The sequence below is a fragment of the Malaclemys terrapin genome, chromosome 1 (genome assembly GCF_027887155.1).
Source record: "Malaclemys terrapin pileata isolate rMalTer1 chromosome 1, rMalTer1.hap1, whole genome shotgun sequence".
NCBI classification, from domain to species: domain Eukaryota; kingdom Metazoa; phylum Chordata; order Testudines; family Emydidae; genus Malaclemys; species Malaclemys terrapin.
In genome coordinates, this window is record NC_071505.1 from 295,625,070 (window position 1) to 295,652,811 (window position 27,742).

General features: G+C 42.5%; 1 protein-coding gene across 2 annotated transcripts; it reads left to right on the top strand.

Annotated features, from left to right (window-relative positions):
• The first annotated feature begins 371 nt into the window (after nucleotides 1-371).
• Nucleotides 372-27,742, top strand: CDADC1 (cytidine and dCMP deaminase domain containing 1). 2 transcript variants are annotated; one of them, XM_054014929.1, is made up of 9 exons: nucleotides 372-628; nucleotides 7,363-7,457; nucleotides 11,547-11,724; nucleotides 12,964-13,542; nucleotides 17,723-17,772; nucleotides 19,376-19,542; nucleotides 20,074-20,263; nucleotides 21,500-21,551; nucleotides 23,673-27,742. In XM_054014929.1, the coding sequence occupies exons 1-9, from the start codon at nucleotides 541-543 to the stop codon at nucleotides 23,744-23,746; spliced, it is 1,473 nt and encodes a 490-aa protein (XP_053870904.1). In that variant the 5' UTR covers nucleotides 372-540; the 3' UTR covers nucleotides 23,747-27,742. The 2 variants fall into 2 exon arrangements, with proteins under 2 accessions (XP_053870904.1, XP_053870909.1); XM_054014934.1 differs by lacking the exon at nucleotides 372-628 and adding an exon at nucleotides 899-915.

Below are 27,742 nucleotides of genomic sequence, written 5' to 3' on the forward strand. Positions count from 1 at the left end.
CTGACATGCCCGGGCCCTCCAACGGCTCCAGACAGCCGTTATATGTCTGCAAACGGGTCCAGTTTCCACACAAAACCGTCGCACCGCTAACTGCGCTTCCCGCCCTGCCAGCGCGGCGCCAAAACATCCCTGCGTGCGACTGAGCCGGCCCCGCGCGAGAAGCAGCTCGCCGGGCTGAGCCCGCCCACTTCCCGGTTCGCCAATACGGCCGCTGCTGAGGGGAGCATGAGACACCCCAACCGCCCAATTCCCACAGCAGCCCGCTCAGCTCCCCGCAGCCCGCCCCGCCCCGCCCCGCCCCATATTGAGCCAACCAAAGGCCGCTCATTGGAGTGACTTCACCTCCCCCTCCCCAGTGCCTGAACCGGCCAGCCACGCCCCTTCGCGGTTAAGGCAGCAGCTTCATGATGACTTGGTGATGCTGACGCAAGAGCTCGCGCCGCGCTGGGCTCGTTGACGGGTGTTTGTTGCCACAGCAGTTATGTGGGGCGGAGCTGAGTCGCCGGAGTCGCTAGCGGGCGGGTGAGGCCAGCGAGACCAATGCAAAGTGCGGAGGGTCCGGGCGATGGACAAGTGGCGGCCGGGCGGAGAGTCAGCACCGCGGGCACCCAGACCGACAGCGTGTCAGGTGAGCGCCCCCGCCCCTCCCCCAGACCGACAGCGTGTCAGGTGAGCGCCCCCGCCCCTCCCCCAGACCGACAGCGTGTCAGGTGAGCGCCCCTCCCCCTCCCCCAGACCGACAGCGTGTCAGGTGAGCGCCCCTCCCCCTCCCCCAGACCGACAGCGTGTCAGGTGAGCGCCCCTCCCCCTCCCCCAGACCGACAGCGTGTCAGGTGAGCGCCCCTCCCCCTCCCCCAGACCGACAGCGTGTCAGGTGAGCGCCCCTCCCCCTCCCCCAGACCGACAGCGTGTCAGGTGAGCGCCCCCGCCCCTCCCCCTCCCCCAGACCGATAGCGTGTCAGGTGAGCGCCCCTCCCCCGCCGCGTGTCAGGTGAGTGCCCCTCCCCCATCCCCAGACCGTGCCAGGTGAGCGCCCCTCCCCCATCCCTGGCACCCAGACTGAGAGTGTGCCAGGTGAGCACTCCTTAATGCCCTTTCTACTGCGACTGCCCCGCCCCGGTCAGACAGCATGTCAGGTGAGAGCTTCTCTCTTCTGTATCCCCAGCAGACAGCCCTCCCCGATATCCAGGTTGACAGATAAGAGGGAGCCCGTCTCCCCCACAATGTGATATTTCCATGCCTTCAGGACTGAGCCTGGCAGCATGTCAGGCAAGAGCCCCCTTCTATCCCACTTGCCTCCCCTCACCAAACTGGCATCTACTTCCCACCTCCTTGGAGTCCTCCATCACTAGAAGTTGATCAACTAGGGCTGTGCGTCTTTCTAACAGATGTGCTGTAGTCAGGGTGAAAGTAACGCGGTACGGTCTGGTATGGCGTACCGGTAAAACATGGCTGCCGGTACCGGCCCCTGCCACCTTACTTTAACGTCACTGCCACTTTTGTGCCCCCTGTCGTTGGCCTTGCTGGGGCAGCGCTTTATCGTCCCTGCCCCTTTTGCCCCCCCACTCCCCCAGGCTGCCAATGCGGGGGACAAAAAGAGCAGCTGCCCCAGGGCCGGCGATTTAAAAGGGCCCAGGGTTCCATCTTCTGCTGCAGTAGTGGCAGCAGCGGACAGAGCCCCAGGCCCTTTAAATCGTCCCTGGAGCCCTGGGCGGCATGGGCCAGGCAGCCTGGAAGGGCTGGCTGTGGGATGCTGACCACCAGCCCTTCCAGGGGGAGCAGAGCCAGCCCCGCCCCTTTCAGGGCCCCTGTGCAAGTAAGTTTTCAGTTTTACTTTCACCCCTGGCTGTAGTTGAAACAGCAGTTATAGGCCTGATGGAGAAATCATTGGGTGAGGTTCTTGGCTTGTGTTAAGCAGATCAAGCTAGTGGTCCTTAAAATCTATGACTACAGTGGAGGAGGCTCCCCCACTGGGACATCGACAGCATGTTAACTGAGTCCCATTTTCAAAGAGCTTACCATTCAATATGTAAATACATAAAAGACGGAAGAATATTCTGGAAAACAAGATGTGTGGATGACTGTTTTCTTCTCTCTTTCCTTCCACTCCCTTATTTTTTCGCACATCTTTTCAAATTATAATCTCATCTAAGTTTACACTATGGTAAAATCTTTTCTAGGTAACTGGTCCTAATGTGCTATTGCAAGAGCTGTAAGTGTAGGAGTATATATTCTCATGTATGCTAGCAGATCTTCCTTTGTAGTTCTTTGTTTACATGATACATACACTTTAAAATTATTTAATGATTAGAAATGTCGCTTAGCCATCTATTATCTTTTGAAACTCATTAGGGAGTTTGTAAGTCTATTTCTGCCTGGTAACTGCTTCTCTGGCAGGACGGCTCAGAGATTTTTCCCATCATTCTTCTTGACATTTTCCTAGCATTACTAACAATGGGTGTTTCCCATTAAATTTTATTTATATGGTTTCCTGCTAAACCAGTACTACTTACTTGAGTTTGGGATATAGTTTTATCTTTTTCCTTGTATTGTATGTCTTAACTGGGTTTTATGGCCTGTGTACTTAATTATGAAGCATTCCTTTTCTTAAAAGTAACACTGTTGGAATTGACAGTCCTGTGGCACCTTATAGACTAACAGACGTATTGGAGCATAAGCTGCGTCTGACGAAGTGGGTATTCACCCACGAAAGCTTATGCTCCAATACGTTTGTTAGTCTATAAGGTGCCACAGGACTTTTTGTCGTTTTTTACAGATCCAGACTAACATGGCTACCCCTCTGATACTGTTGGAATTATTATTATTAATACAGGATATTACCATGACACCAATTCAATCATAAATTCCTTTATTAAATCCAAAGACCAAATTATTCCTGAACAGTTACTCTAGCCATGTCTAAAAATCTAAATATGCCTTCATATGCCTACAGGCACGATCCACCTATAACATGGCCCAAATAGAGGTTTTGCAAAATAATCTTGCAAGAGTGTTATGAAATTCTAACTGAAACTAATTTTGATTGGCTTCAGATTTTCCCTTAGTGTTTGTGACCCAAATGTAGCAGGGGGAATAAGGTGTATGTGCAGACTGCCCATGAATACCACACTTACGCTGCCTCAGCACCATGGGAAATAAAGATGGTGCTGCTAAAGCTCTGCTTAAGAAGAGAACCATTCTCCCTTCTGCTTGAATTCCTCTGAGAAACCCAGTCCTTATGGTGGATACAGATGGGAAGAAAACCTTCTATCCAGCCTTGGTTCTCTTTCTGCCAGTGTAAACCCTCGGAATTGAATAACAAGCATTTGTTTTCCCTGCTGTTGCGTGATACTGAAATGAAGAATAGTGTTACTTCCTGGATGACATTTTATGTGACACAAAGCTTGGCTCCTATTCATTCCCGACCGATACTCTAGCCAGGAATCGCCCTTTGACACTGCTTTTGCTGAGTCTTGTAGTGGGGATGAGATCAGCATCCCCAGGATTATTTGGGAGGATGATGGTGCTTTGATACACCTGCAAAGTTCTCTTTCAATAACTATACATTGGCAGCAGTTTAAAAAAAAAAAAAGTGGCTTGATTTTTCAAAGGTTCTGAACTCTTGCAAAAAGGGAAGGAGGAGGATCCCGGGAACTACAACAGGCTAGTCAGCCTCACCTCAGTCCCTGGAAAAATCATGGAGCAGATCCTCAAGGAATCAATTTTGAAGCACTTCAAGGAGAGGAAAGTGATCAGGAACAGTCAGCATGGATTCACCCAGGGCAAGTCATGCCTGACTAACCTAATTGCCTTCTATGATGAGATAATTGGCTCTGTGGATGAGGGGAGAGCAGTGGAAGTGTTATTCCTTGATTTTAGTAAAGCTTTTGATACCGTCTCCCACAGTATTCTCGCCAGCAAGTTAAAGAAGTATGGGCTGGATGAATGGATTATAAGGTGGATAGAAAGCTGGCTAGATCATTGGGCTCAACAGGTAGTGATCAATGGCTCCATGTCTAGTTGGCAGCCGGTATCAAGCGGAGTGCCCCAAGGGTCGGTCCTGGGGCCAATTTTGTTCAATATCTTCATTAATGATTCGGAGGATGGTGTAGACTGCACCCTCAGGAAGTTTGCAGATGACACGAAACTGGGAGGAGTGGTAGATACGCTGGAGGGTAGGAATAGGATACAGAGGGACCTAGACAAATTAGAGGTTTGGGCCAAAAGAAATCTGATGAGGTTCAACAAAGACAAGTGCAGAGTCCTGCACTTAGGACAGAAGAATCCCATGTACTGCTACAGACTAGGGACCAAGTGGCTAGGCAGCAGTTCTGCAGAAAAGGACCTAGGGGTTACAATGGATGAGAAGCTGGATATGAGTCAAGAGTGTGCCCTTGTTGCCAAGAAGGCTAACTGCATTTTGGGCTATATAAGTAGGGGCATTGCCAGCAGATCGAGGGACGTGATCGTTCCCCTCTGTTCGGCATTGGTGAGGCCTCATCTGGAGTACTATGTCCAGTTTTGGGCCCCACACTACAAGAAGGATGTGGAAAAATTGGAAAGAGTCCAGCAGAAGGCAACAAAAATAATTAGGGGGCTGGAGCACATGACTTATGAGGAGAGGCTGCAGAAGAGAAGAATGAGGGGAGATTTGACAGCTGCTTTCAACTACTTGAAAGGGGTTCCAAAGAGGCTAGATCTAGACTGTTCTCAGTGGTACCAGATGACAGAACAAGGAGTAATGGTCTCAAGTTGCAGTAGGGGAGGTTTAGGTTGGATATTAGGAAAAACTTTTTCACTAGGAGGGCGGTGAAGCACTGGAATGGGTTACCTAGGTAGGTGATGGAATCTCCTTCCTTAAAGGTTTTAAGGTCAGGCTTGACAAAGCCCTGGCTGGGATGATTTAGTTGGGGATTGGTCCTGCTTTGAGCCGGGGGTTGGACTAGATGACCTCCTGAGGTCCCTTACAACCCTGATATTCTATGATTCTAACTGACATTAACTTCAGTGGGTTGCAGGTGTTCAGCACCTCTGAAAATCAGGTCATAATATGTTTGTTTAAGGTCCACCTTAACAGATATTTGGAGTTGCCCTTCAAACATATAATACAAGCTATCCATTGTGCTATACACTTTTCTTTACCATCTATAAGGAATATATATGTTCTAGCTACAGAAGGGCTCTGAAATTCATAAATGCAATAGAAATATAGATTAATGGGATAAACTCTACAAGTCAAAATTACATGAAGAGTAAACCTATTTTACTGTTTTGTTTTTCTTTAGAAAATGTGAGAACAGGAATTTCCTCACACTTCTTATATATTGCATAACAATTGGGGTCCTGCAGGGATCAGTTCTGGGTCCAGTTCTGTTAAATATCTTCATTAATGATTTAGATAATGGTATAGAGAGTATGCTTATAATGTTTGCGTATGATACCAAGCTGGGAGGGGTTACAAGTACTTTGGAGGATAGGATTAAAATCCAAAATGATCTGGACAAACTGGAGAAATGGTAGTACTGAAGTAAATAGGATAAAATTCAATAAGGACAAATGCAAAATACTCCATTTAGGAAGGAACAATCAGTTACACACATGCAAAATGGGAAATGACTACCTAGGATGGAGTACTGCAGAAAGGGATCTGGGAGTCAGAGGGACCACAGGCTAAATATGAATCAACGATGTAACGCTGTAGCAAAAAAAGCGAACATCATTCTGGGATGTATTAGCAGGAGTGTTGTAAGCAAAACAGGAGAAGTAATTCTTCCACTCTACTCTGCTCTGATTAGGCCTCAACTGGAGTATTGTATCCAGTTTGGGCACCACATTTCAGGAAAGATGTGGACAAATAGGAGAGAGTCCAGAAAAGAGCAACAAAAATGACTAAAGGTCTAGAAAACATGACTTATGAGGGAAGATTGAAAAAATGAGGTTTGTTTAGTCTGGAAAAGAGAAGACTGAGAGGGAACATGATAAGTTTTCAAGTACGTAAAAGGTTATCACAAGGAGGAGGGAGAAAAATTGTTCTTTTGAACTCTGAGGATAGGACAAGAAGCAATAGGCTTAAATTGCAGTAAGGGCAGGTTAGGTTGGACATTAGGAGAAACTTCCTAACTATCAGAGTAGTTAAGCACTGGAATAAATTGCCTAGGGAATCTCCATCATTGGGGATTTTTAAGAGCAGGTTAGACAAACACCTGTCAGCAATGGTCTAGATAATACTTAGTCCTGCCATGAGCGCAGGGACTAGACTAGATGACCACAGGAGGTGACTCAGATTTCTTTCAGCACATTTAATGTGCCTTTCTCCATGAAGTGCCAAATTCAGTGGGACTAAGTATATGGTTGCTGCTTTCCCCCCACAAGTGGGATGACTTCTGTGAAAAGTATGTTACCAGTTCCTCACATTATACAGAGCTGGGTAGACAAAGCAATTTGTGTCCTAGAAAAGTTCTATGTAGTGGGATTTAGCCACAGCAATAGTAGAAGCAAAAGATCCACTAGGCTCTACCATGGCGGGTGTAGAATTTCTAGGAAATCTTTGTAGTTTATTTGCATCTAATCATATTTTCTGCTGAAATTTGTTTCATTTCCTTCTTGCTTCATTTGATGGAAATATCAGAAAAGCATGGTGATCTGTGGGGCTGGTGTTGGGGAGAGATGAATTTAGGCACTAGTATTACTAGTGGCCACTGAGTGATTATAATGCCTCGTTAGCTCTTCCATTGCTTGGCCTATAGGACTAGGGAAAGTTTTCGTAGTAGATGCTTGGAGTAATATTTAGGTCATTAAAAATGTGAAGGAATTCTTTATTTTAAAAACAAAAGTCACAATTTTTGCTTGTTTTTTGCTTTTCAGTTTTGGTAATAAAATTAGGTGAAATCGCTCACTTCGTTGTTTTCACTTTCCAGATCATACTTTTGCAATGTTTGAATTTTAAATTCTGCATATTTATTTTACTGTTTTTATTTGTATATTAATTAATGGAACAATTTATTTGTATTTATTACAGTTTATATAAATACACACTTATATTTGAATTACATGTGTGTACATTTAGAAAAATTATATATTGAGTACATGCCAGTGTAAAACAGCTTACTACATTTTCTATAGAGGAAACATCAATATTAGTCATTGGCTTTATAAATGCTTGTTTTTACAAAATTTAATTTGGAGGCCAAATTTAAGTTGAAGATGGCACTTCAAGCTACACTACCGTCCAGTGTGTATTAAGCAAGGTATTCCATCTTTTTCTACCTACACTATAGAACACCAGTTATGAGTCTTAATCATTAAAGCAATACAATATTTTTATCAGTTAATATTTATCTTTCATCTTTTTTCTGATGACAGGTCAAACACCAAGGCTTTCCAAAGTCAACCTTTTTACTTTGTTCAGTCTCTGGATGGAACTATTTCCCCCAGTTGAACAGCAAAAGAAATCGCAGGTAAAATATATTGCTTGCAGTTTAGGTGTCCTTCCTGAACAGATGCTAACATTTAGGCTGTGAATACACTTAACCAGACTATTGTGTGTTATTTATACATATAATAAATACTTTCCAGGTACTTTTTTTAAAAGTACAAAAATTGTATTGATTGTATTTCTGACCATTTTTTCTTCTGTAGTAAATGGCAGGAGGAATAAAAGTAGAACCTGAGAGCAAAAATTTAAGAATGCTATCTATTCACCATCTAAACTTAAATGTAGTTACATACATTTCTTTTGTTTATATCCAAACCTTGTTCAAACAATAGGATTATTGTAAATGCTCTTCTGTAGATGCTATAGCAGAAAAGAATTGAGATGTCATATGTACTACAATAGATAAGGAATTCCAGTCAGCAGCATTAACTTTGATCATATGATCTCAAAAGAGGCTTGGTATTGGCTGACCGATATTAAATTAGAAAGATAGGAATGGGGTTATACATGTGGCAGAATGGTGGTCCAGATTTAAAAAATGGGGTTGAAATGCTAAAGAATCTCTTGAGATTGGTGGTCCCCTGTATTTTTCAGCACATGTTACAATGTGTTGCCATGTGATGATTTCTTGAATTTTCTATACCTTACTCAAATGGTAAGAGGGTGTACGCTGATGTAGTGTTATGGAAAACATTATGATGTTGTTTGGAGTCTACCTCCATGGATTTTCCTGTAGTCCACCAAGCTGGCCAATGGCTCACTCAACTGGGGCTTAAAAACATGGATCCCATTGACAGAGCAGACTCTCTTTAAAACACAAACCTTCTTGTATAGTTATAGGAAACTGTCATTTTAAAACCAAACTCTTGAGTGAATGGTAGGTGCATGGAGCCATTTGAAATGTCCATTGCACCTTTTTAAGGCTAGAATATCTGGGTGTTAGTGAAAAGGGTATTTATCTGTCAACTGGTCTCCTGGATAACTGAAAGACAGTGATGCTTCCAATTCAAGGTGTTTTTTGTAAGCACCTTGTTACAGGGTTCTCTCTAAGCGATCCCTTTGGGATCAAGGATTTTGTTACTCTTCTTTAAAAATAATTAATTTTTTTATACATTGCATACCTATATGCCACCTGATGGAGTCAAGATAAATCTTAATGTACTCCTCTAGTCTAGTGCCAATACTTTTACACAAGTGTAAATGTTATTTCTTCATTTAAACTGCTTGAAGGGGAAATGGCAATGTATAGCCATTTCGTGTATAAACTAGAACAGGAAAAGGAGGGTAAAATAAAAATTGGTAATAATTAGAAATCTGACCCAAGCCTCAAAGTTAGGTTCCAAATTTAACTAACTTGCTGTTCTAGGGTATTCAAACCCACTCTTCTGATTCTGCCTATCATAGAGATATGGGCTCCTTATGAAGTTTGAACCCAAATTCAAACTTAGACAAAGTGACTAGGAGAGGCAGGTAGTAGGCAGCTACATGGGGCTGTACAAAAATCCCAGATACATAACTGTCACTAACAATGGAATTTCTTCATAAATCTTAAGCAACTGTAGTCTTTCAGTTCTCACTCTTAGTAGCTGTAACACCATGATGGCCATTATTAGAAAAATCTCATTGGGCTAGGCTGTCTCCTATTTTTCCACAAACACAAATGATCCAGATGTAGCAAATGTTGCCTGCAATGTACAAAGGGAGGATTTGTCTTCCTGATTCCCCAGGCAGCCTCTGCCGATGAGGAGAGGCGAAACTGGTGTTCAGGGCCGGCTCCAGGCTTTTTGCCACCCCAAGCAAAAAAAAAATTTGGCTGCCTCCTACCCCAGCCCTGGGCCCTTTTCCCCTCCCCCACCCGCACCCCCTGACTCCCCAGCCCTGGGCTCTTCCCCCCGCCACCCGCACCCCCTGCTCCCCCCCCCCAAACATGACCTCCTTGTTCACCACAGCAATCCCCATTTATACTTGCAGTGGGGATCAAACCGTTTCTCTTATTTTTATTTCACTTTAGTATAAATCTCGCCCCCACAACCCCATCTTTAGTGCTCCAAATGCACATGGAAGGCATAGGGACTAACCCTCAAACCTTGTACCCAGAAAGGGATGGGGAGCTAGTAAAGAGGGTTCAGGCAGAGGAGCGGGTGTGGGGGTGCTTGGGGGCTCTACGCTGGCAGAGAGGGGGGTGTGATGTACTTGCGGAGGAGGAGAGGGGGTATCAGGAGGGTTGCGGGAGAAGAGGTGCAGGGGAGGGGGGAGGTACGGTAGGAGAGGACTCTGGGAGGGTACAAGGGGAGAGGTGTGGGTGAAGGGAGAGTACAAGGGGAAGGGGTGCAGCAAAGGAGCAATGGGGGAGGTACAAGTGGAGGGGCTGTGAGTGGGATGGGGGGGTACAAGGACTGAGAGGGGCAGGCGCTGACAGCTGCTTCCCCAACCCCATGCAGGCAGAGCCGAGAGGACAGACAGTGACCCCCAGGTGCCTGAGCTGCGGGGGTCCCCCGGCAGGGCAGTATTCCCTGCTGCCCCGCTCGGAGCCGGTCTCTGCCTCTCCCCGCCCAGGGCAGGCAGCGCAGGGCTGAGGCGGGGGAGGTGCGCGGCGGGCTGGGTACGGGGGCAGGAGGGGACAGCGGCAGCTCGGGCTGCCCAGCCACTCGCCCTATCAGCGCACGAGCCGGGATCTGCGCTCCCTGCACAGCCCGGCGGCGCCCTGCACAGCCCACTCGGGCGGGCAAACGCCGCGCTGCCCTGGGGAGACTCAGAGCAGCAGCGGCAGCAGGACCCCTCCTCCCTCCCTCCCTGGCTCCTCACACCCAGGCTGGACTGCAGTTCAGGCTGCCCGGCCGCTGGAGAGCCAGAACATCATCCCCCGGAGCTGAGCCCCTCTCGTTGCCGGGCTCAGCTCCGGGGGATGATGATCTGGCTCTCCAGCGGCAGGGCAGCCTGAACTGCAGTCCAGCCTGTGCGACTCAGGCTGCCATGAGCGCCATCTAGTGACTGCTGCCAGAACTGCAGCGTCAGATCCAACTCAGCCTGAAAGCTTCAGCTGACCGGGAACATCTTGGTTCAGGGCCGGCTCCCGGCTTTTTGTGCCGCAAGAAATAAAAAAAAAGGGGGGGGGGCGGGCTGGAGTGCCGCCCCTTGGAAAGTGCTGCCCCAAGCACATGCTTGGAGCGCTGGTGCCTAGAGCCGGCCCTGCTAGTGTTGGAAGCTCAGATGTTCTCCAGCATAACTTCATCCTCGTCCTGTGAGAATGAATAAGAAGAGTGCTGAACTCCTCAGCATTCTTACATGGAGGGTTCACTGTGCAACAGAGAGGATTCAAGAATGTAGACAGTGACTAGGGTTGGAGGCTGTACCCTGGCCTTTCCACACAGATCCCTTGAGCCATGGTTTTAGTTTCTGTGGCTGGAAGGGAGGAGACGAACCTCACTCAGATGGAATCATTCAAAAGATACTGACTGGAAATTTGTGGGATGTCCCATCCTCCATGTGGATTTTCAGGGAATAATCTGCCCCGGGAAAAAAAGACAGTAAGATTCAATGTGTTTTGACTGGAAATTTGATACAGGATCTGTTAGATGAGTAGAATGACTAAAAAAGATTAGCATGTACTTCCAAGATCTATAATGAACGGCACTGCCTAAAGGAAATGTAACCAAGAGATGTATCTGCCTATTAATCTCTGAGAGACAAGGTGGGTGAGGTAATATCTTTTATTGGACCAACTTCTGTTGGTGAAAGAGACAAACTTTCAAGCTACACAGCGTCACAGCTGAATACAAGATGGAACAGATTGTTTAGCATAAGTAGTCCTCCTTGTATTTAGCTGTAACACTCTGCATACCTTTCCTAGACCTGAAGAAGAGCTCTGTGCAGCTCAAAAGCTTGTCTCTTTTACCAGTGGAATTTGGTCCGATGAATCCACCTTCTCTCTCCAATATCCTGGGATCATGAAACATGTTTTGACCATCACTGCATTATCATAGCCCAAAATTCAAAGAAGTGCAATGCTGCATGTAGATAAATCCTTGCTTTGTGGAACACACTGAATGAGCTATGGCATCATTATGAACTTTTAATTTGTAACAAAAATTAATAATGTACTTTTTAATAGGTAAAGAAGACTGGCCTGGTCGTAGTGAAAAATATAAAAATGGTTGGTCTACATTGCTCCAGTGCAGACTTACATGCTGGTCAAATTGCTCTGATTAAACATGGATCAAGGCTTAAAAACTGTGATCTTTATTTTTCCAGAAAACCATGTTCAACTTGTTTAAAAATGATTGTAAATGGTAAGTTACAGACTGTAGTATGGAAAGGGTAAACATGTTAATTTAGATGTTTTGCTACTTATGACTGACTGACAATACAGAAAACTCATACTCCCTGGGGATTGCCCCAGTACTGTATGTAAATGTTTACCTCATTGGTTTGCATAGTAAGCCTTGATATTTTCATTAGGGGAAACCAGCATTAAATGTCTCTATTCTACAGTTGGTGATTCAGGAAGTGGGACTCTTTCCACTGAGACAGTAGCCTCTCAAGTACTGATAGGTGGCACTATTGTGTTCATTACTTGGACATAAAACTTAGGCCTTTGACCACTGACACTTTGCAAGCATAGCAGTGTTAGCCTGGGAGTCCTGGTTAGTTTTATCCCAGGTAGTTGCATTCTGCTTGCCTACCTGTAATTTTACCAGACGATCCTATTGCGTGCTAAGTATTAACTGCAGCAAAGAGGAATGTGAGTTGGTGTGGAATTCAGATGCAGTTCTTTGAAATTCCTTTTCCATTTAAGATGAAGACCAAGTGCATTTCACAGATCATTTTCTTCGTCTTTGTGTGGTGTGGACTGACTGCACTGTCCTTCAGCAACCCTTGCTTTTCACCACCTAGAGCACCACTAACAGTAGCTGTTTTTTTTGTTATGCACTGGCAATGTGGTCAGGTGGTACAAGACACAAAAGTAAAAGTCCCTGCCCTGAGGAGCTTACAATCTAGAAAACAATCAGCTTCAGTCTATTGGAGATGGTGCATCTTGGCCTTTTGGTTGCCAGAACTGTAAAAGCATAATAGAAGCAAAACTAGCTAATCTAAGACACAATAACCCCTTGATGCTGATATTTGCCAGCACATATGCTCAAATACAGTTTGAAGAATACCCACTCCTTGTTGTTAAAGGGGTCAAAATGCAGTATTCTATGGTAATGTTTTAAAGTTAAGATTATGAAAAATGTTTTTAACACCAGTAAAAAGAAGAACAGGAGTACTTGTGGCACCTTAGAGACTAACAAATTTATTAGAGCATAAGCTTTCGTGGACTACAGCCCACTTCTTCGGATGCATCTGAAGAAGTGGGCTGTAGTCCATGAAAGCTTATGCTCTAATAAATTTGTTAGTCTCTAAGGTGCCACAAGTACTCCTGTTCTTCTTTTTGCGGATACAGACTAACACGGCTGCTACTCTGAAACCTGTCATTTAACACCAGTGTTTGCACACTTCCTGTTAACCATGTGTATCTTCTGTTTCAGCTGGAGTGAACAGAATTTCTTATTGGCCTGCAGATCCTGAAATAAGTTTGCAGAATGAAGCCTCCAACCCTACTAGTACTGAAGATGCAAAGCTAGATGCCAAAGCAGTAGAAAGATTGAAGTCAAATAGTCGAGCTCGTGTGTGTCTCTTGCTTCAGCCTTTAGTGTGTGATATGGTGCAGTTTGTAGAAGAAACCTCTTACAAGTGTGATTTCATTCAAAAAATTGCAAAAACTCTGTCTGGGAATAACGCTGACTTTTATACTGAGTGTAGACAAGAAAGAATAAAGGAGTATGAACGTTTATTCCTAATTTCAAATGAAGAAATGCACAAGCAAATATTGATGACTATGGGTCTGGAGAACCTCTGTGAAAATCCGTATTTTAGCAATCTTAGGCAAAATATGAAAGATCTTATCCTGCTTTTGGCCACAGTAGCTGCCAGTGTCCCTACCTTTGGCCATTTTGGATTTTATTGTAATGGATCACAGCAGACAAATGACATGCACCATCAGAGCTTGCCCCAAGAAATTGCAAGGCACTGTATGATACAAGCCAGGTTACTGGCGTACCGAACTGGTGAGTTTCTATGTGAATGGGAGAAAAACCAGTCTTGTGGTGATCATGGGACTAGAAGTCAGGAGCCCTGGTTACATTCCTGGCAGTGCCAAACACTTCCCATCTGACCTTGGGCAAGGTACTTACCTGCTCTGTGCCTCAGTTCCTACATCTGTAAAGCGGGGGTACCACTTAGAGTACCTCACAAGGGGCCTTCATTAATGTTTGTAAGGGGCTTTGAGCTCTTCAGATGGAAGGAGCTCTCACAGTGCAATTATCCTACACTGGCAAAGCCTCAGCCAGCGTGTGCACCCCCATCTCAAAGATTGAAACGTTATCTAATTTATTGGAGCCCCTGCAAGATCTTTTATATACAAACACCTTCTTGTCAACAAGTGACACCTAGTGGTCAGTTGGCATTGTAGTAAGCACTTAATACACTTAAATAGAAAATAATAGTAAACAGAAATAGAGATGCTCTTCCATATCTGTTCATTACCCACCAGCAGAATACTAGTTAGTTTTGTATAACAGCATTTTCCTATTCCCATTGTTTAGTAGTGATAGTCATTACACACTTGACAACTGACCGTTTCCTACTTGCAAAGATTCTGGAGTTTTGAAGAACAGAATACTTTTTTTGTAGAGGACAGAGGCTATGTATCGACTTTGGCCTACTTTTGATACCAATGATTTCTAATCCCCTTATTCTCTAGTTAATTAAATAATGGCAGACTTGTGCAAATTCCCCTATTAGAAACTAAAATTATTTATGCTATTATGCAGGACTCTGAGAAAAAATATATACTCTACATGATAACCCTTAGGAAACTTAAAATTGACAATACTTTCCTTACTCATTTTTTGCTTCCTCTATGTTGGTTAGTTACTGTGTTTGCCAGTGTTGTTTTTTATTTTTCCATTAATAAATGAAGCATTTGTTTGAAAAATCCATCCATAATTGGTTAGATTGATTTTTTTTTTTTCAAATACTTTAAAATAGGTCAAATATAACAAATTGCTTGTTCTATTGAAAAGGGATGTAAATACAGTATATCCCTTATATTAATATATCCTTTTCCTTGGCCTGCACATTTAAAGTTTGAAGTATTGTATATGTCACATCCCCTAGGATGTACCTGGCAATAAGAAACTTTTACATCCTGTGTTTTGTGAAGAGGTCTCATCACATTTAGAATTATTTCTCTTTCCCTTCTCTGACATATATCACATCATTAGGCCCCATGAGTCTCTGATGTGATTAAGTTGAAAATCAGTTTGACTGTGAAGCTGAACTCAGACTGACTCAGATGTTTGGTTTTCTCGAGCAAAGTATGGTTTGTTTTTGTTTTGTTTTTTCCTTCCAGCTTTTGTTCTATAGGACAAGGGGAAAAAATAACAGATGGCAGTAGGGTAACTTGTAGAGAGAGCCAAGTACCAAGAGATCTGCACACTTTAGGGTTATTTCATAGTGTGTATGCATTGGTACTAGATAGCCTAAGTGTCTCCTAGGACTTAGAGAATGTTTGTTGGACAAAGGGTGCAGGAAACCTTTCTTATATTAAGTCCTACCACCTTTAACCTGTAGATCTTTCATCCAGCCTCCTGTTCCTTGCCATTTCTAAGTTTCCTTAGTGTGAAAGAGACCTCAGCATAAGTCTTGGGTTTTTACGTAAGATTGGCTTCAAGAAGCACAAGCTATTCATTCTTCCTGGCATCATACACCATAAGCCCCTAAACCCTCTACATCCTGCCACCGGCACAGTTGAGAGCCACAAAGCATCCAGTTTATGCATTAATGTATTTGTGAAAGTCCTGGAAATGGGGCAACCATCAGAGGTCTTGATAATGTGGTCATAATTAAAGTGTTATATTAAATAAATGACATGCAAACCACAGGCAGATCAGTGGAGGAGGACATAGATGCCCTGGCTGGCACTATATAATTTTTATAGGAAGGGTATTTCCCATACTTCCTTCTGCAGGTAAACCACTGCTCCCCAAACCCAAATGCAGCACTGACATAAGCTAGCGTAAACTCCATCTAAGTTAATGGGCACTCCACCCATGTACAGCTGGGCAAAATTTGGTTCGTTATTCCAGCCTCTCTTTCAGGGAATCTGAGGCAGATTTCTGGTATTTGCGTGTAATTGGGCCCAGGAAGGTTTAGAAAGTTTCTCTTTTGTCTAGTTCCTAATTATCCTCGAGGCTTTTGTGCCTCCAGAACAGCAAGAGGAATTCCTTCCAGAAATCTGTCCTTTCTTACAAGTGACTCTGGTGACACTTCTGCAAAAGCAAAGGAATTCCATTCAATTCAGATTTGTAAACAAAAATTGTCCGCTGGTGATCAACTCTTCCTACACTTCCAGCACCAATTTTTGAATTGATGAGTGATGCGCATATAGCGGTGTGGGCTTGGGATGCTGTTCAGGTCTGGCCATCTGTCTGCATGTTCCTCAATAACCATAAAATAGGGAAATCTCTGAGCATGATAGGTACTAGCTAACAGGAACTCTCCATCCCTATGCCCACAGCAAATGTGGCACCCATCATCTTATATCTTTTCAACCTGCTCTGGAGCCATAATGAAGAATTTTCTTTAAATTACATATTTTTAAAACTCCCACTCTAGCTCTCTTGCCTCCCTCTGAAAAATTGTATTTATTTAAGGTTCCAATTCTGCCCTCAGTTACAGTTGCAACTTTAAGTCAAGAGAAGCTGCTGGGTACTAAACACTTTGAAAACCAGACCATTTATTTAGATGCCTAAACATAGGTTTTGAAGCCTGGCTTTATGCTTTTTTGCAAATCGTGCCCTTTGAAAGAATGCTTATTTTGGAAAGTTAGGAGGCAGGGTTGGCACAGAATAGAGAGAGAAAAGGATCAAAGTAGGGAGCACATGCCAGGATAAGTTGAGGTAACTCCCTGTTAACCTGGTGATGACACAAGCCTGGGCTGCCTAACCCTTTGGACTCAGTTTTAGACCACAATATGATGACCATCTTTTAAACCAGAGAGCATTATCTAAACAAAGAGCACTGATTGGTTCAGGTAAGGGGGGGATAAAACTTGAGGAAGAAGGTTTACAGCCACAAATTGTTCTTCTGTTTTACCTTTATTAACTGAAGATATTTGGATGAGTGTTTATTATGTCCAGCCCAGCTTGTCCTATTTAGGCTAGCAGTGACCTCCTAATCCTATGTTAACTGATATTGAACTAATGCTACAGCTCTAGTTATACCATGTGGTAAAGAAGGGATACAAGGAAGGAGAACAATTCATGCTGGCTAATATATAGGAATAACTAAGAAAAACATGTAAATAATTTGTAAGACCTGGTAAAAACATTTCCTTGCCAGGAAAGTCCCCCTGTAAGTGATTGCTGAATTCTACATGGCACTAAGAATGCTGGGAGATGGTTAATTGGAACAGCACTGGTTGAAGTGTTCTGTACCGAAAGCCATAATGTTCTTTACCACCGGAGCACACCCCATTTTTAACCAGTTAAAATGCCTCCCATCAGAAATACCTTGGAAGATTTTCCAATAACTTAAATGAAAGTTTTGTTCAAACTCCTGCGTAGTGTGTAAGAGAGAGCTCACAAAACTCTACTGTACTAGAGCTTGATTCTGTATGTGGCTATTAAAAAGTTTGTCTTTAAATAAATTTTGATTAATTTATTCTTTTTTTTTTTTTCTTTTTTCTTTTTTAAGTTTCCAAGTGATCTTCTGCCATCCATTAAACTCCTTGGTGCTATGGGCTAGATTCCCAACACACAGTCCTTTGCTTTGTGTAGGGTGATCAAAGCCAATCACAAAGCACCTAGTGTTTCTAGATAGCTATCTTCTTAGCACACATTGCGTTAGTAGTATCTAATAACTGTCAAAAGAGACCCAATGCTTATATCTCTCCACACTGTAAAGTAATTAAATTATTTAGTCAGCTAAGATGTTGGGGAAAAGACAAGGCCTGAGTCAGGAGGGCTGCATTCTGTTCCTGTCTTTGTCATAGACTTGCAAACCTTTGGTAAGTTTCTTAATCTTTCTGTGCCTCATTTTCCCTATCAGCAAAGTGGAGCTAATACCTCTCAGATGTACCATGAGGCATCATTCATTAATTGTTAGGTAATGCTATCAGATTTCCAAATGGAAGTTTTCTACAAAAGTGGCTATTACTTATTACTTATACATTCTATATTTTAGAGGATCACAAAACGGGTGTTGGAGCGGTTATTTGGGCAGAAGGAAAATCTGTGAGTATGGAAAAATTGTCACTTTGTCTCACACTGGCAGTTTGTACTTTAATTTTGCTCAGCATTGACTATATAACTTTGTAGAAGAGGTGTTTATGCCTTATGTTATTAAAAATTGCATTTTTTATTCTCTGGTAACCCTAAATTAACGTTTGGTTGATAATTGGGCTGTCAAGATGAATTAGTATGATTGAGTTGGTAAATACCACAATGTTTGTGCCTAGTTTCTCATCTGTTAGACTCCATAGTAACAGAATTACGGTCATTCCAGGTGTCCTAGCTACAAAGCTTTGCCAGTACTACTAATCCAGCAACATGTGCTGTTCAACAGTGTCACTATTCAGTTCTTCTCCCCTAGAGAAGTCAAAGGGCAACAGTTTACCTGACAAATCCTTGTTTGATGCAACGGTAGTGTTACACCACGTTGAACTTCTTTTTGCAGCAAATGTCTGGTGAACATGCCTTCTTTGGCTCAGAGTAGGGTTTGAGGGAATGGAAAAATGCCAAAACAAGGCATATACTAATGTGCAGCATTGACTCATAAATGGTAAACCTAGACAAAATGCATTCATGTACTGAACTATACTGTTGTGATGCAACAGCAAATAACTATAGCAGTGCTGGATGTATCAGAATGACAGGTTATTTTACTTCTGTGGAAAAGTATCTTAACTAATCGTAGATATGTGTCTCTGCTATTTCTCCTGCTTCAACTTGCTTTCTTGGTTCTAGCTACTCTGCACTGGAGCAGTACTTTTTGAGAACCACATCTATTTAGTGACTAATTCATCTGCCTAGCAAAATAAGAACTGGAACCTGAATTTAAGTCACAGAACTTTAGTCTCCGATTTTATGCCTTGGTTCCGCACATGGCACTAGAAAGATAAATGTAAAGTGTTATTACTCTCTTTTTCTTTTCATGCCCAGGCATAAACTTCTTTATGCTAGAGCTCATTTCATAGGTCTTTTCCATCTTTGATTATTCTTACTGTATCCTCCTGCAAGTGCAAGATTATTCCATGATGTATTTTCTAGCACTCAGTTTGGATTATTTCATTCTAGTCGTTAGATACTTACAGTTGTACCACAAACTATTCTAACTTCAGCCACTAACTTCTTTACTATATCAACACGTCTGGCATCTGATAGATCTCCATGCAATGGCCAAATACAGGCTTTTGCATCTCGAGCTCACCCTGTAGCTGCTTTTTCCTGCTCTCACATATTGCAATGTGGCTTAATGACTTAGTCATTCATACTTTTTATTGCCTCTATCAGTGCTGCTTACAAGGAGAAGTAGCCAATGAGGACGACTTGCATTATTTATTTTGTTTGTGTTATAATGTGACCATCCAGTGCCATGGATGGGGATGGATAGATATAGATGGCACTGGATGGTCACATTATAACACGAACAAAATAAATAAATAAATCTGTAGAACCCCCACCACTACATACACACAATATACTGCTAGTGAAAGCCCAGTTTAACTCTACAACTCAGAATTTGAACACTGAATTAAATATAGGTATATTGGGCAGCACCCTGCAGATGTTCAAATAGACTGCATATTAAATCAATCTTGATGGTTCACTTTTGCAGAGCTGTGATGGAACAGGAGCCATGTATTTTGTAGGCTGTGGTTATAATGCCTTTCCTGTTGGATCTGAATATGCTGATTTTCCACACATGGATGATAAACAAAAAGACAGAGAAATCAGAAAGTTCAGATACATCATACATGCTGAACAGAACGCCTTGACATTCAGGTATATGAATCTATTATTTTAATATCAGAAAAGAAAAAGGCAGTTCAGAAATGAACAACTGGTAGATGCAGAACATGATGTGATGATGAAAGGTGCTATGTATAATCAAAATACACATTTAAACATGATGTAAAATTTGAAAATTCACAGGTAAAATAGTTTCTGTGAATTCTTCAAAACTGAAGGACTTGACTTAAATTGTTCATTCTTGTGTGTGTGATGAGTACCATTAAAACTCAACAGTCACCATCTCTGGTACCTGTCATAACCACATTATTGTCATGAAATGAAATGCTGCAGAATGGTAAATGCTGAGTCTTTAACAGTGCTGTGTTTGTCATTCAGATAGCAAATCCTAACCAAATGTGTCCTCTTGTTCCCAGGTGCTTTGGTAGGAATAACAAACCTGCTCCGAAGAGCAGAATATAATATGATTAACAGAATTTCTTTGCTCACCCACTTGAGCCTAAATCACCACCATTCAGAATTGTGGAGTTTTTAATTTCAGAATCTTTTTCTGACTACTTGTAGGTGTCAAGAAATAAAACCAGAAGAGAGAAGCATGATTTTTGTGACAAAATGTCCTTGTGATGAATGTGTGCCTTTAATCAAAGGTGCTGGCATCAAGCAAATCTATGTAGGAGATGTAGATGTTGGAAAGAAGAAAGCAGATATATCATACATGAAGTTTCGTGAACTTGAAGGCGTTAGCAAATTTACGGTAAATGGTAGAACCTAGCGAATTTTTTTTATTTTTTTTTAAATCTTTAAGTGTACAGGAATGTTAGGAGAGCTGTGGAGATGGGGCGTAGACGTTCTACCATCATGTCACCTAATCCTGCTTGGAGCAGGGTTCAAAGAGATGGTAATAAAAATGCCTGCACTCTGTCTACACTGGTGTTTGTACCATTGCTGTGCTAGTGTGAGACCCATGATGGGAAAAGTGCTAGTGTAGACAAGGCTTCCGATACAGTTTTTTCAATAGGAGCATTTTGCAGTTAATAACCCATTTTTAAAAACCCTCCTGCCGCTTGACCAGATTCAACAAGCTCAGACATAATCCTCTCATACCTTCAGTAGCTTGGAAGATTGGTTTCCAATGTAAATGCTTCCAGATGCATCTGGGAGATTAAAATGGGACCTTCCTAACTACATAAGATCCCTTCTTCAACCCTCCCCACAAAATCTGGGTTTTCAGTAACAGGCTGGGAGCTGAGGAAAATATCATATATGACACACTCTGCTCAAGATTCTAATCTTCAGTATTTTGTTATGAGTGCAGTTGTCCCCTCTGCTACCATATGGGGAGGCCAGGGTATGTGCACACGGAGTAGATGTACAGAAGAAAGAGAAGGGCTCTGTGGCATGCTCTCCTGATCCTTTGGAAGCCCGTCTAAAGGGACAGTATATGGTGCATACTCTGCAAAGTGAAAAGGGGCAGGCCAAAGGCAGAGCTGGGAGTATCTCCATGGTATCTCCCTACAAAGTTTTCCCTTAAATAAGATTTGCTAACTCAGTTGGTACTTTTGTATGAAGTGACCTCCTCCAAACCCTCCCCTTCATACACTGGGGTGGGGTTGGAGGTATCCACTGGAAGGGCCCATTCAAGAACATAGCTCTTGGAGGAGTCACAGTGCATAGGGTGGAAGGTGGATCTAGGCACCTGTTCTGAGGCACTGGGCCTTGTAGGTGTTCAAGATCATGGATGTTGGTGCAAGTCTCCCATTCCAGCAGGCAATTCTGCCTCACAAGTGGAAGTTGTGGCCACACAGTTTTAACAGAGCAATAGCTTTTTCCTTCAAAAGGTGAGGTGTAAAAAGAAAGCAAACCTTGTTTGTAGTTTTATAGTGTCAGAGGAGCTCACATCCTTAAAATGAAGTGATGTCCCAAATGTCCTCTTCCTCCCATTGTTTGTTTTTTGTCCTCTAGAAAAAATGAAACTTTTTCTTTTTCACAGTGGCAACTAAGCCCATCCCACACTGGTGTTGATGAGCCCACATCCAGAGAAAGTAAGTATTTGTAGTAACAGGTTGTAAGTAATTACATGCAATAAATACAACAGATTTTGAAAACAAACCTGGAATACTTGCAAGGTTATAGCTTACTTTTCAAATTCTGACAGAGACAACATGCCTATTTAAACTTTCAACTAGATACTAGTGGTGAGTATAAAACTTCTGTATTCATTTAAAAAACAAACAAACCTGGTACCCCCCACACAACATAAATATCCAGTAGTGCTTTATCCAGATATGTAAGTTATCCATAGTATCCTAGTTTTTTGCACTGATGATTCCATCCTATTGGGAGGGTTTTTGAAAAGCCTTCAAGTGACTTGGAGCACAAGTACCAGTAACTTTCAATGAGATGTGGGCTCTGAAGTCACTTAATGCTTTCAAAAATTCAAACCACTGTCCACGTTTTATAAATAAAAAAATGCACCAATACTTTTTCTCAAGCAACTCTCATTTCCATGGCAGTTGGTCCCCAGATCACTGAATATGAGCTGTTTCCCACTCCTTCAACCCCAAGCAAGTGTATGTGCCAAGTGAGCTGTCACTTTCCAAAGACAGGAATTAAGTCACAGTGTCATGCTAAGGCCCTTTCTACACTAGGGGAAATGATCCACTGCAACAAACTAGCATCAGCTGTTAGCCTCTGAATCAGGTTTGGAAATGATGTAAACAGCCAAAATATTTGTAATACCCAATGCAGAAGGCATGCTAGATATCTTGTTCCGGGGGTAACTGGGAATACCTTGACTGGAAGTACTGAGTCTGCGTACTGTATACATAGCTAGGAGTTTGACTGATTTTCTGGTCTGAGAGGCCACAGAGCACTGACTAAACTCCAGCATGCAGTGAGGTCCATGTGAAATTTGAGATTGATTCTCAGGGGCACTCTCTTCTTTGGTTGTTTGGTCAGGAATTCATCAGATATTACATAGGTGTTCACTATCCACTGCAGAATACCAATAACTGAACTATTTTCAACCCTCACTGAGGAGAGGTGCATAAGGTCCCAGTGCTTGACCGCTGTTGTCAACAGGTTATTTTCCAAATGTTTATTCCTTTAATGTGGTGCCCTTGAGTTTTAAAACCATCTCCATTCTGGGCCACTCATGCCTGGTCCCCACTAAGCCCCCACTTCGGACTAAGGTACGCAAATTCAGCTACGTTATTAACGTAGCTGAATTTGAAGTACCTTAGTCCGAACTTACCGCGGGTCCAGATGCGGCAGGGAGGCTCCCCCGTCGATGCCGCGTACTCCTCTCGCCGAGCTGGAGTACCGGCGTCGAGGGCGAGCACTTCCAGGATCGATCCGGGATCGATTTATCGTGTCTAAACCAGACGCGATAAATCGATCCCAGAACATCGATTGCCTGCCACCGGACCCTCCGGAAAGTGTAGACGTACCCTCAGTATACTTACCTCACAATGGCTGTGCTTAAGTGGAGTAAGTTCCTCCATCTTGGAAAAGGTGCTCCCTTATCCTTGCTTAAACTAAATGTGCTACCTCTGTTTTCAGCCCAAGGTATGAGAATCCTGAAGTGCTGTGTGCACACACAATGCTGTGCCTGCATAGAGTGTCTGTCTGTCCTAAAGTAGATTAAATATTTTAATTAATTGATTGCAGTTTTAAACCCACTAATGACAAGTATTCATAGTTGGGAATGTGGCAAGGGCATTGACCTGTGCCTTCCCTGGGAACTTGGAGTACATATGAAAGAGGAAGACCTGTGTAGTCCCTGGATCCAGACTCAGACCCATGTGTTATAGCAAATAAAAAGGGATAGACATTTTTATCTAGAGCTCTCGACCCCCATTGCTGTGTGCTAATGACTGTACGAACAGCATGTGCTGGCATGTCACCAGCATTCTTTCAGTGGAGTAATAGCTGAGTAATTCTCAGTTGCCTGATACTTTGTATAGGTATCTCTTAGGGGCTGAGTCTGCTTAACTATCCCCACAGACAAGGGGATGAACTAATATCTGTTATTGGACCCACTTCACCATCTTTTGTCTCTAATATACTGAGAACAACATGGCTACAACAGCAGTGATATGGTCACGATACATTTGAGTGTTTAATGTATATTTAATATTCTCTTAAAACATCTTGTGTTTTAGATGGCGTACAGAAAACAAAATCACTAGATGAACAGCAGCACCAGAGCAAGAAGCTCTGCCTCGGAAACCATTGAGCAACTAAGCACGAAACAAGCAAGGTCTCTGCAGATTCTCCATAGCACTTTTATAATCCAGCCTGTTTGTGCTAGCAAATAAGGATGGGTTTTATTTATTAATTACTTGAAAGGAGATTTTTTAGAATAAGTTTATTTATGATGTCTTAAATGTTTTATAGCATTTTTAATTTAGATGTTTATGAAAAGAATTACTGGAAAAATGCTGCTTATATCATATACAACATGAATTTGTTGGCAACCACTAAGATTGCTTTGCTGGCTGGTCATTGTTAATAAAAATTCAGATCAGAGGACTGGAAACTAGCTCATTGCTCATAGGACAGAAGAATTTGGGGGAAAAAATAGCAAAATGGCATCCGCTTGGCTTGCAGGAATGGATTGCCATGCTTCAGGCAATCAGAACACAGCTTTGCAGAAATGATAAGGCCTGATTGTTCACATGTTCTGCTTGTGGAAATGCCACAGCATACAGGGTTTGTAGACACTAACTGTAATTCTGTTACACTAAAGTAGGTTTCATTTTGATTTCCAATCCTCTGGTATAAGGGCTATAAAGTCATTGAATGTCCTCACTAGATAAATGACTCCCAGATAAACCTTAGAGTGTTTTTGATAAACTTCTCTCTACAATAGCAGCAGGAGTTGCTATTCTGTGACAGCGTTCTCTTGCATTGACTTTATTTGTTATGGATGCTTTTAAAAATGGACTTCAGTTGAATACTCCTGTACGGAGATCAGTTTGTCACTGTTTAAAAACTGGAGCTAGCTGACTTCATATGTGACACACTCTGTACCTTGTGTACAACACACAGGGATGCTTGGCTCTTAGGTCACATAGGAAGAATTTTTTAAGACGTTATTAACTATGTCTTAGAACAGTCATTGTCCTATAGGAAACTCACTGGCTAAATTACCAGATTTCCTTATGTCCCTTGTTAGACAGGAAGATGTGAACCAGTGAGACAGAATGGTTTCTCATAGAGACCAATACTATATTGATAATTAAAACTGGAGAATGGAAAGTGTATTAGAAACCAGACTAAACTTACAAACTCATCTCCTTAATGGCTCTGAGGTGGCACTGTGTACAGTTACCAAGTGACAGGTGTTTGCACTCTGTCAGAATACAAGGGCATGCTCAATTTTTTTGGTCAGAGGTTAACCCCCCACCCCCACCCCCCCATCCAAGCTACATTTGCTGGTTTTGAACATGACTTGACTGACAGCTGGTCCATAAATCCCAGGAATCCCTCTCCCTTCACTCCCCCCTGCCAAGCTCCCAAGTGTAAACTCCTAAAACCTCTCCCTCCTCTATTGCTAGCAGGGTATACAAGGGGCTTCCACCAAAATGTAACAGCAATTCACTAACTAGTGGTTCCTCTTCCTCCTCGTTCTCCTGCAAACCCAGCAGGAGGGCAGGTTCCCAGGCTGGGAATATAAACTCGAGTCTCTCTCCCCCATGATGAGGCTGATCATGACTAGACCCTGGGGGCAGCCAAGGCTTTTAGAAAAAATGTAATACTGGAAACATATGCACTTGTTAAGAGAGAATTTGCTCGTCCAGCAGTAGCACTACAATCTCCACTGTAACTACACACGTTATGCCTGATAAAAACCATGGTATGTTTTAAATAGCAGTGAAACTGCAAAGCAAAGCAAGGCATGCCAGTGATTTCAATACTGTCTATATCTGCTCTTTTCTGTTACTGGTTTCCAGCTGCCCTGCTGAACTGTAGAATATACAGGACCTTCCGCTTTCATTTTGCCTACTGTGGAAGCCATATATAGATCTCATAAATTCTTGGTCTTTCTAAAAAGTTAGCATGCTGGTAGACAGGGCTGACCAGACAGTAGGTTGTTTAGCAGACGTCTGCCATGGAACATATTTTTTACTGAGAGGCTTTTGTGTCATTGTTACCCGGTTTGGCAGAGGGTCCCAACTCTTAATCTTCATGGTCTGTGGTTAAAGTCTCTAGGTTCTGGTTCTAGATGCTCAGAGTTGCTGCCTGTGACTCCCAAGGTGCAACATGTTGCTGTGATTCCTTCTGGGCTTGCAGTGCCTGCTTACTCCGAAATGCCTGGGACCTATGGTCTGGGTAGCCGGTGCAGAGCCTTTACGGGAGCTTTTATTCCCTTACGTGGATATGTAGTTTGAGTTACAATGTAACCCTCAGTGGAGTAGCAGGAGCTGCTGTTTCCCTTCAGCCTGTTTAAATTTCTTTAAAAAAAAAAATTCTGGAAACTGTCTGATGCCAGATGATGTAAGTGTGTTTTGGGTGGAGAACATTCTGCCACTAACATCTGTGTGTTGAGTAATGTCCGTGTGCTGCTGCAAGTGTTAGTGCATTTCAGGATTAAGTTGTTTACAGCTTCATTTCATCAGGCCAGATTCTTGGCAAGTGATCCCATTGAAGCCAACTTCATTGTAAATAATGGTGGCAGAATCTAGGGCTTAATGAGAACTTTGAAACCATGCTAAAGAGCTAGTACAACAGTGACGCAGAAGGAAGTCCATGACCTGAAATAACTTGCCTGTCATTGTGCCACTAACTATGTGCACTTTCATGCACTAGGATAAAACAGGGGCCTTGCTCTTGTACCTGGATCTGCACAGATGGATCTCTGTGCCTGCTTCTAGCCTCTTTGGCTTCAGGGGGCCTGCACAGGTCCAGTTGCAGCATTCAAGCTAAATGAGGACAGCAAAATTTGACCCAAATTGTTAACCCATCTTTAAAGCATACAATGCTGTACCAAAATATTCTGAGAGCAGTAGCAGGCCAGTATTCCAGTGAAAACAGATTCTCTTTTAAACCATGGGTAGTCCAATTTTAAATTAGTCTTGGGACATTGTTTCCCCTTTTGACATTATTAAATTAATCTTAAGTAGCCCTGTGTATTAAAGGGACACTGTCAAGGTTAGTACAGTAAACAAAGAAATTTGAACTTTCCTTTTCCCTAATCTATTTGCAAACTTCATGTAATTCTTTACATGCATTTTTTTTCTGTAGCTAGCGGTCTGATGTTCCTTCAGGTTTTATACAGACTTCAAAGTAGCTGAGGATGTATTAGTAACCCTACAGTAATAAACTAGTACGTTCATCGGATGACATATATTTTTGTAAGTAAACAGATTTTGTGTCTACCATTGAAGTGGCTGTTATAAACTGCAAGGAACGAGGATCTGATAGTTATCACAATAGAGGCAAAGAGAAAATTCATCAAAAGATACATTCTTTGACAGTTCTTTTAAAATAAAACTTCAAATGAAGACTTGTCTGAATCATGGTGGAGGTTTGTACTTCATCAGTTCTTTTAAATTTTAAACCTTCATTTTTGTAAAAATTGCTTTTAAAAAGGGAAATTATTCTGGATTATTTGTACAGCTTTTGTTTTGAAGAGGTTGATGGTGACCTTTTATAATTGCTTTTAACACAGAGTGTGTGGGGCCTGCATTTCTACAATGTTCTATCATATTATTGCTACAGCTCAGACTCACCTTCTGAAGCTCTCAAAGTTTTTAAGAGTCTGGTCTTGCACATGTAACTCCATTAAAGTTCTGCACATAGGACTGGACCCTTACCTTGGCTTGTGGCTACAGTGTGTCCCCAGCTCACTTTGCCTCTCAAATCATGGCCCATTTAGATGCAGCTGTGTGCTTTATAGATTGAAAGATGCAAGGAACACTTTGATGTTTTCTACAACATTTACTTGAGCATGTATGCGAAGAATTTTCTCTGTCATCCTATGTAAAGATATAACTTTAGCACACCCGCTCTTTAAAAAATGTTATTTTACATTTTATATTAAAGTGTGAAATTTCTACATATGGAAGTTTTGCTTGGTCCTTTCAGCTCATGTGAGAACAAGTATATTGGAAATGTTAAATATCAGTAACTTGTCTCTATGATGTGATGAGAATTACAGAAATGATCATTCTTGGTGTCTGTCTTATAGCAATACATGTTTTTTGCTAATAAATTACTCTAAAGATAA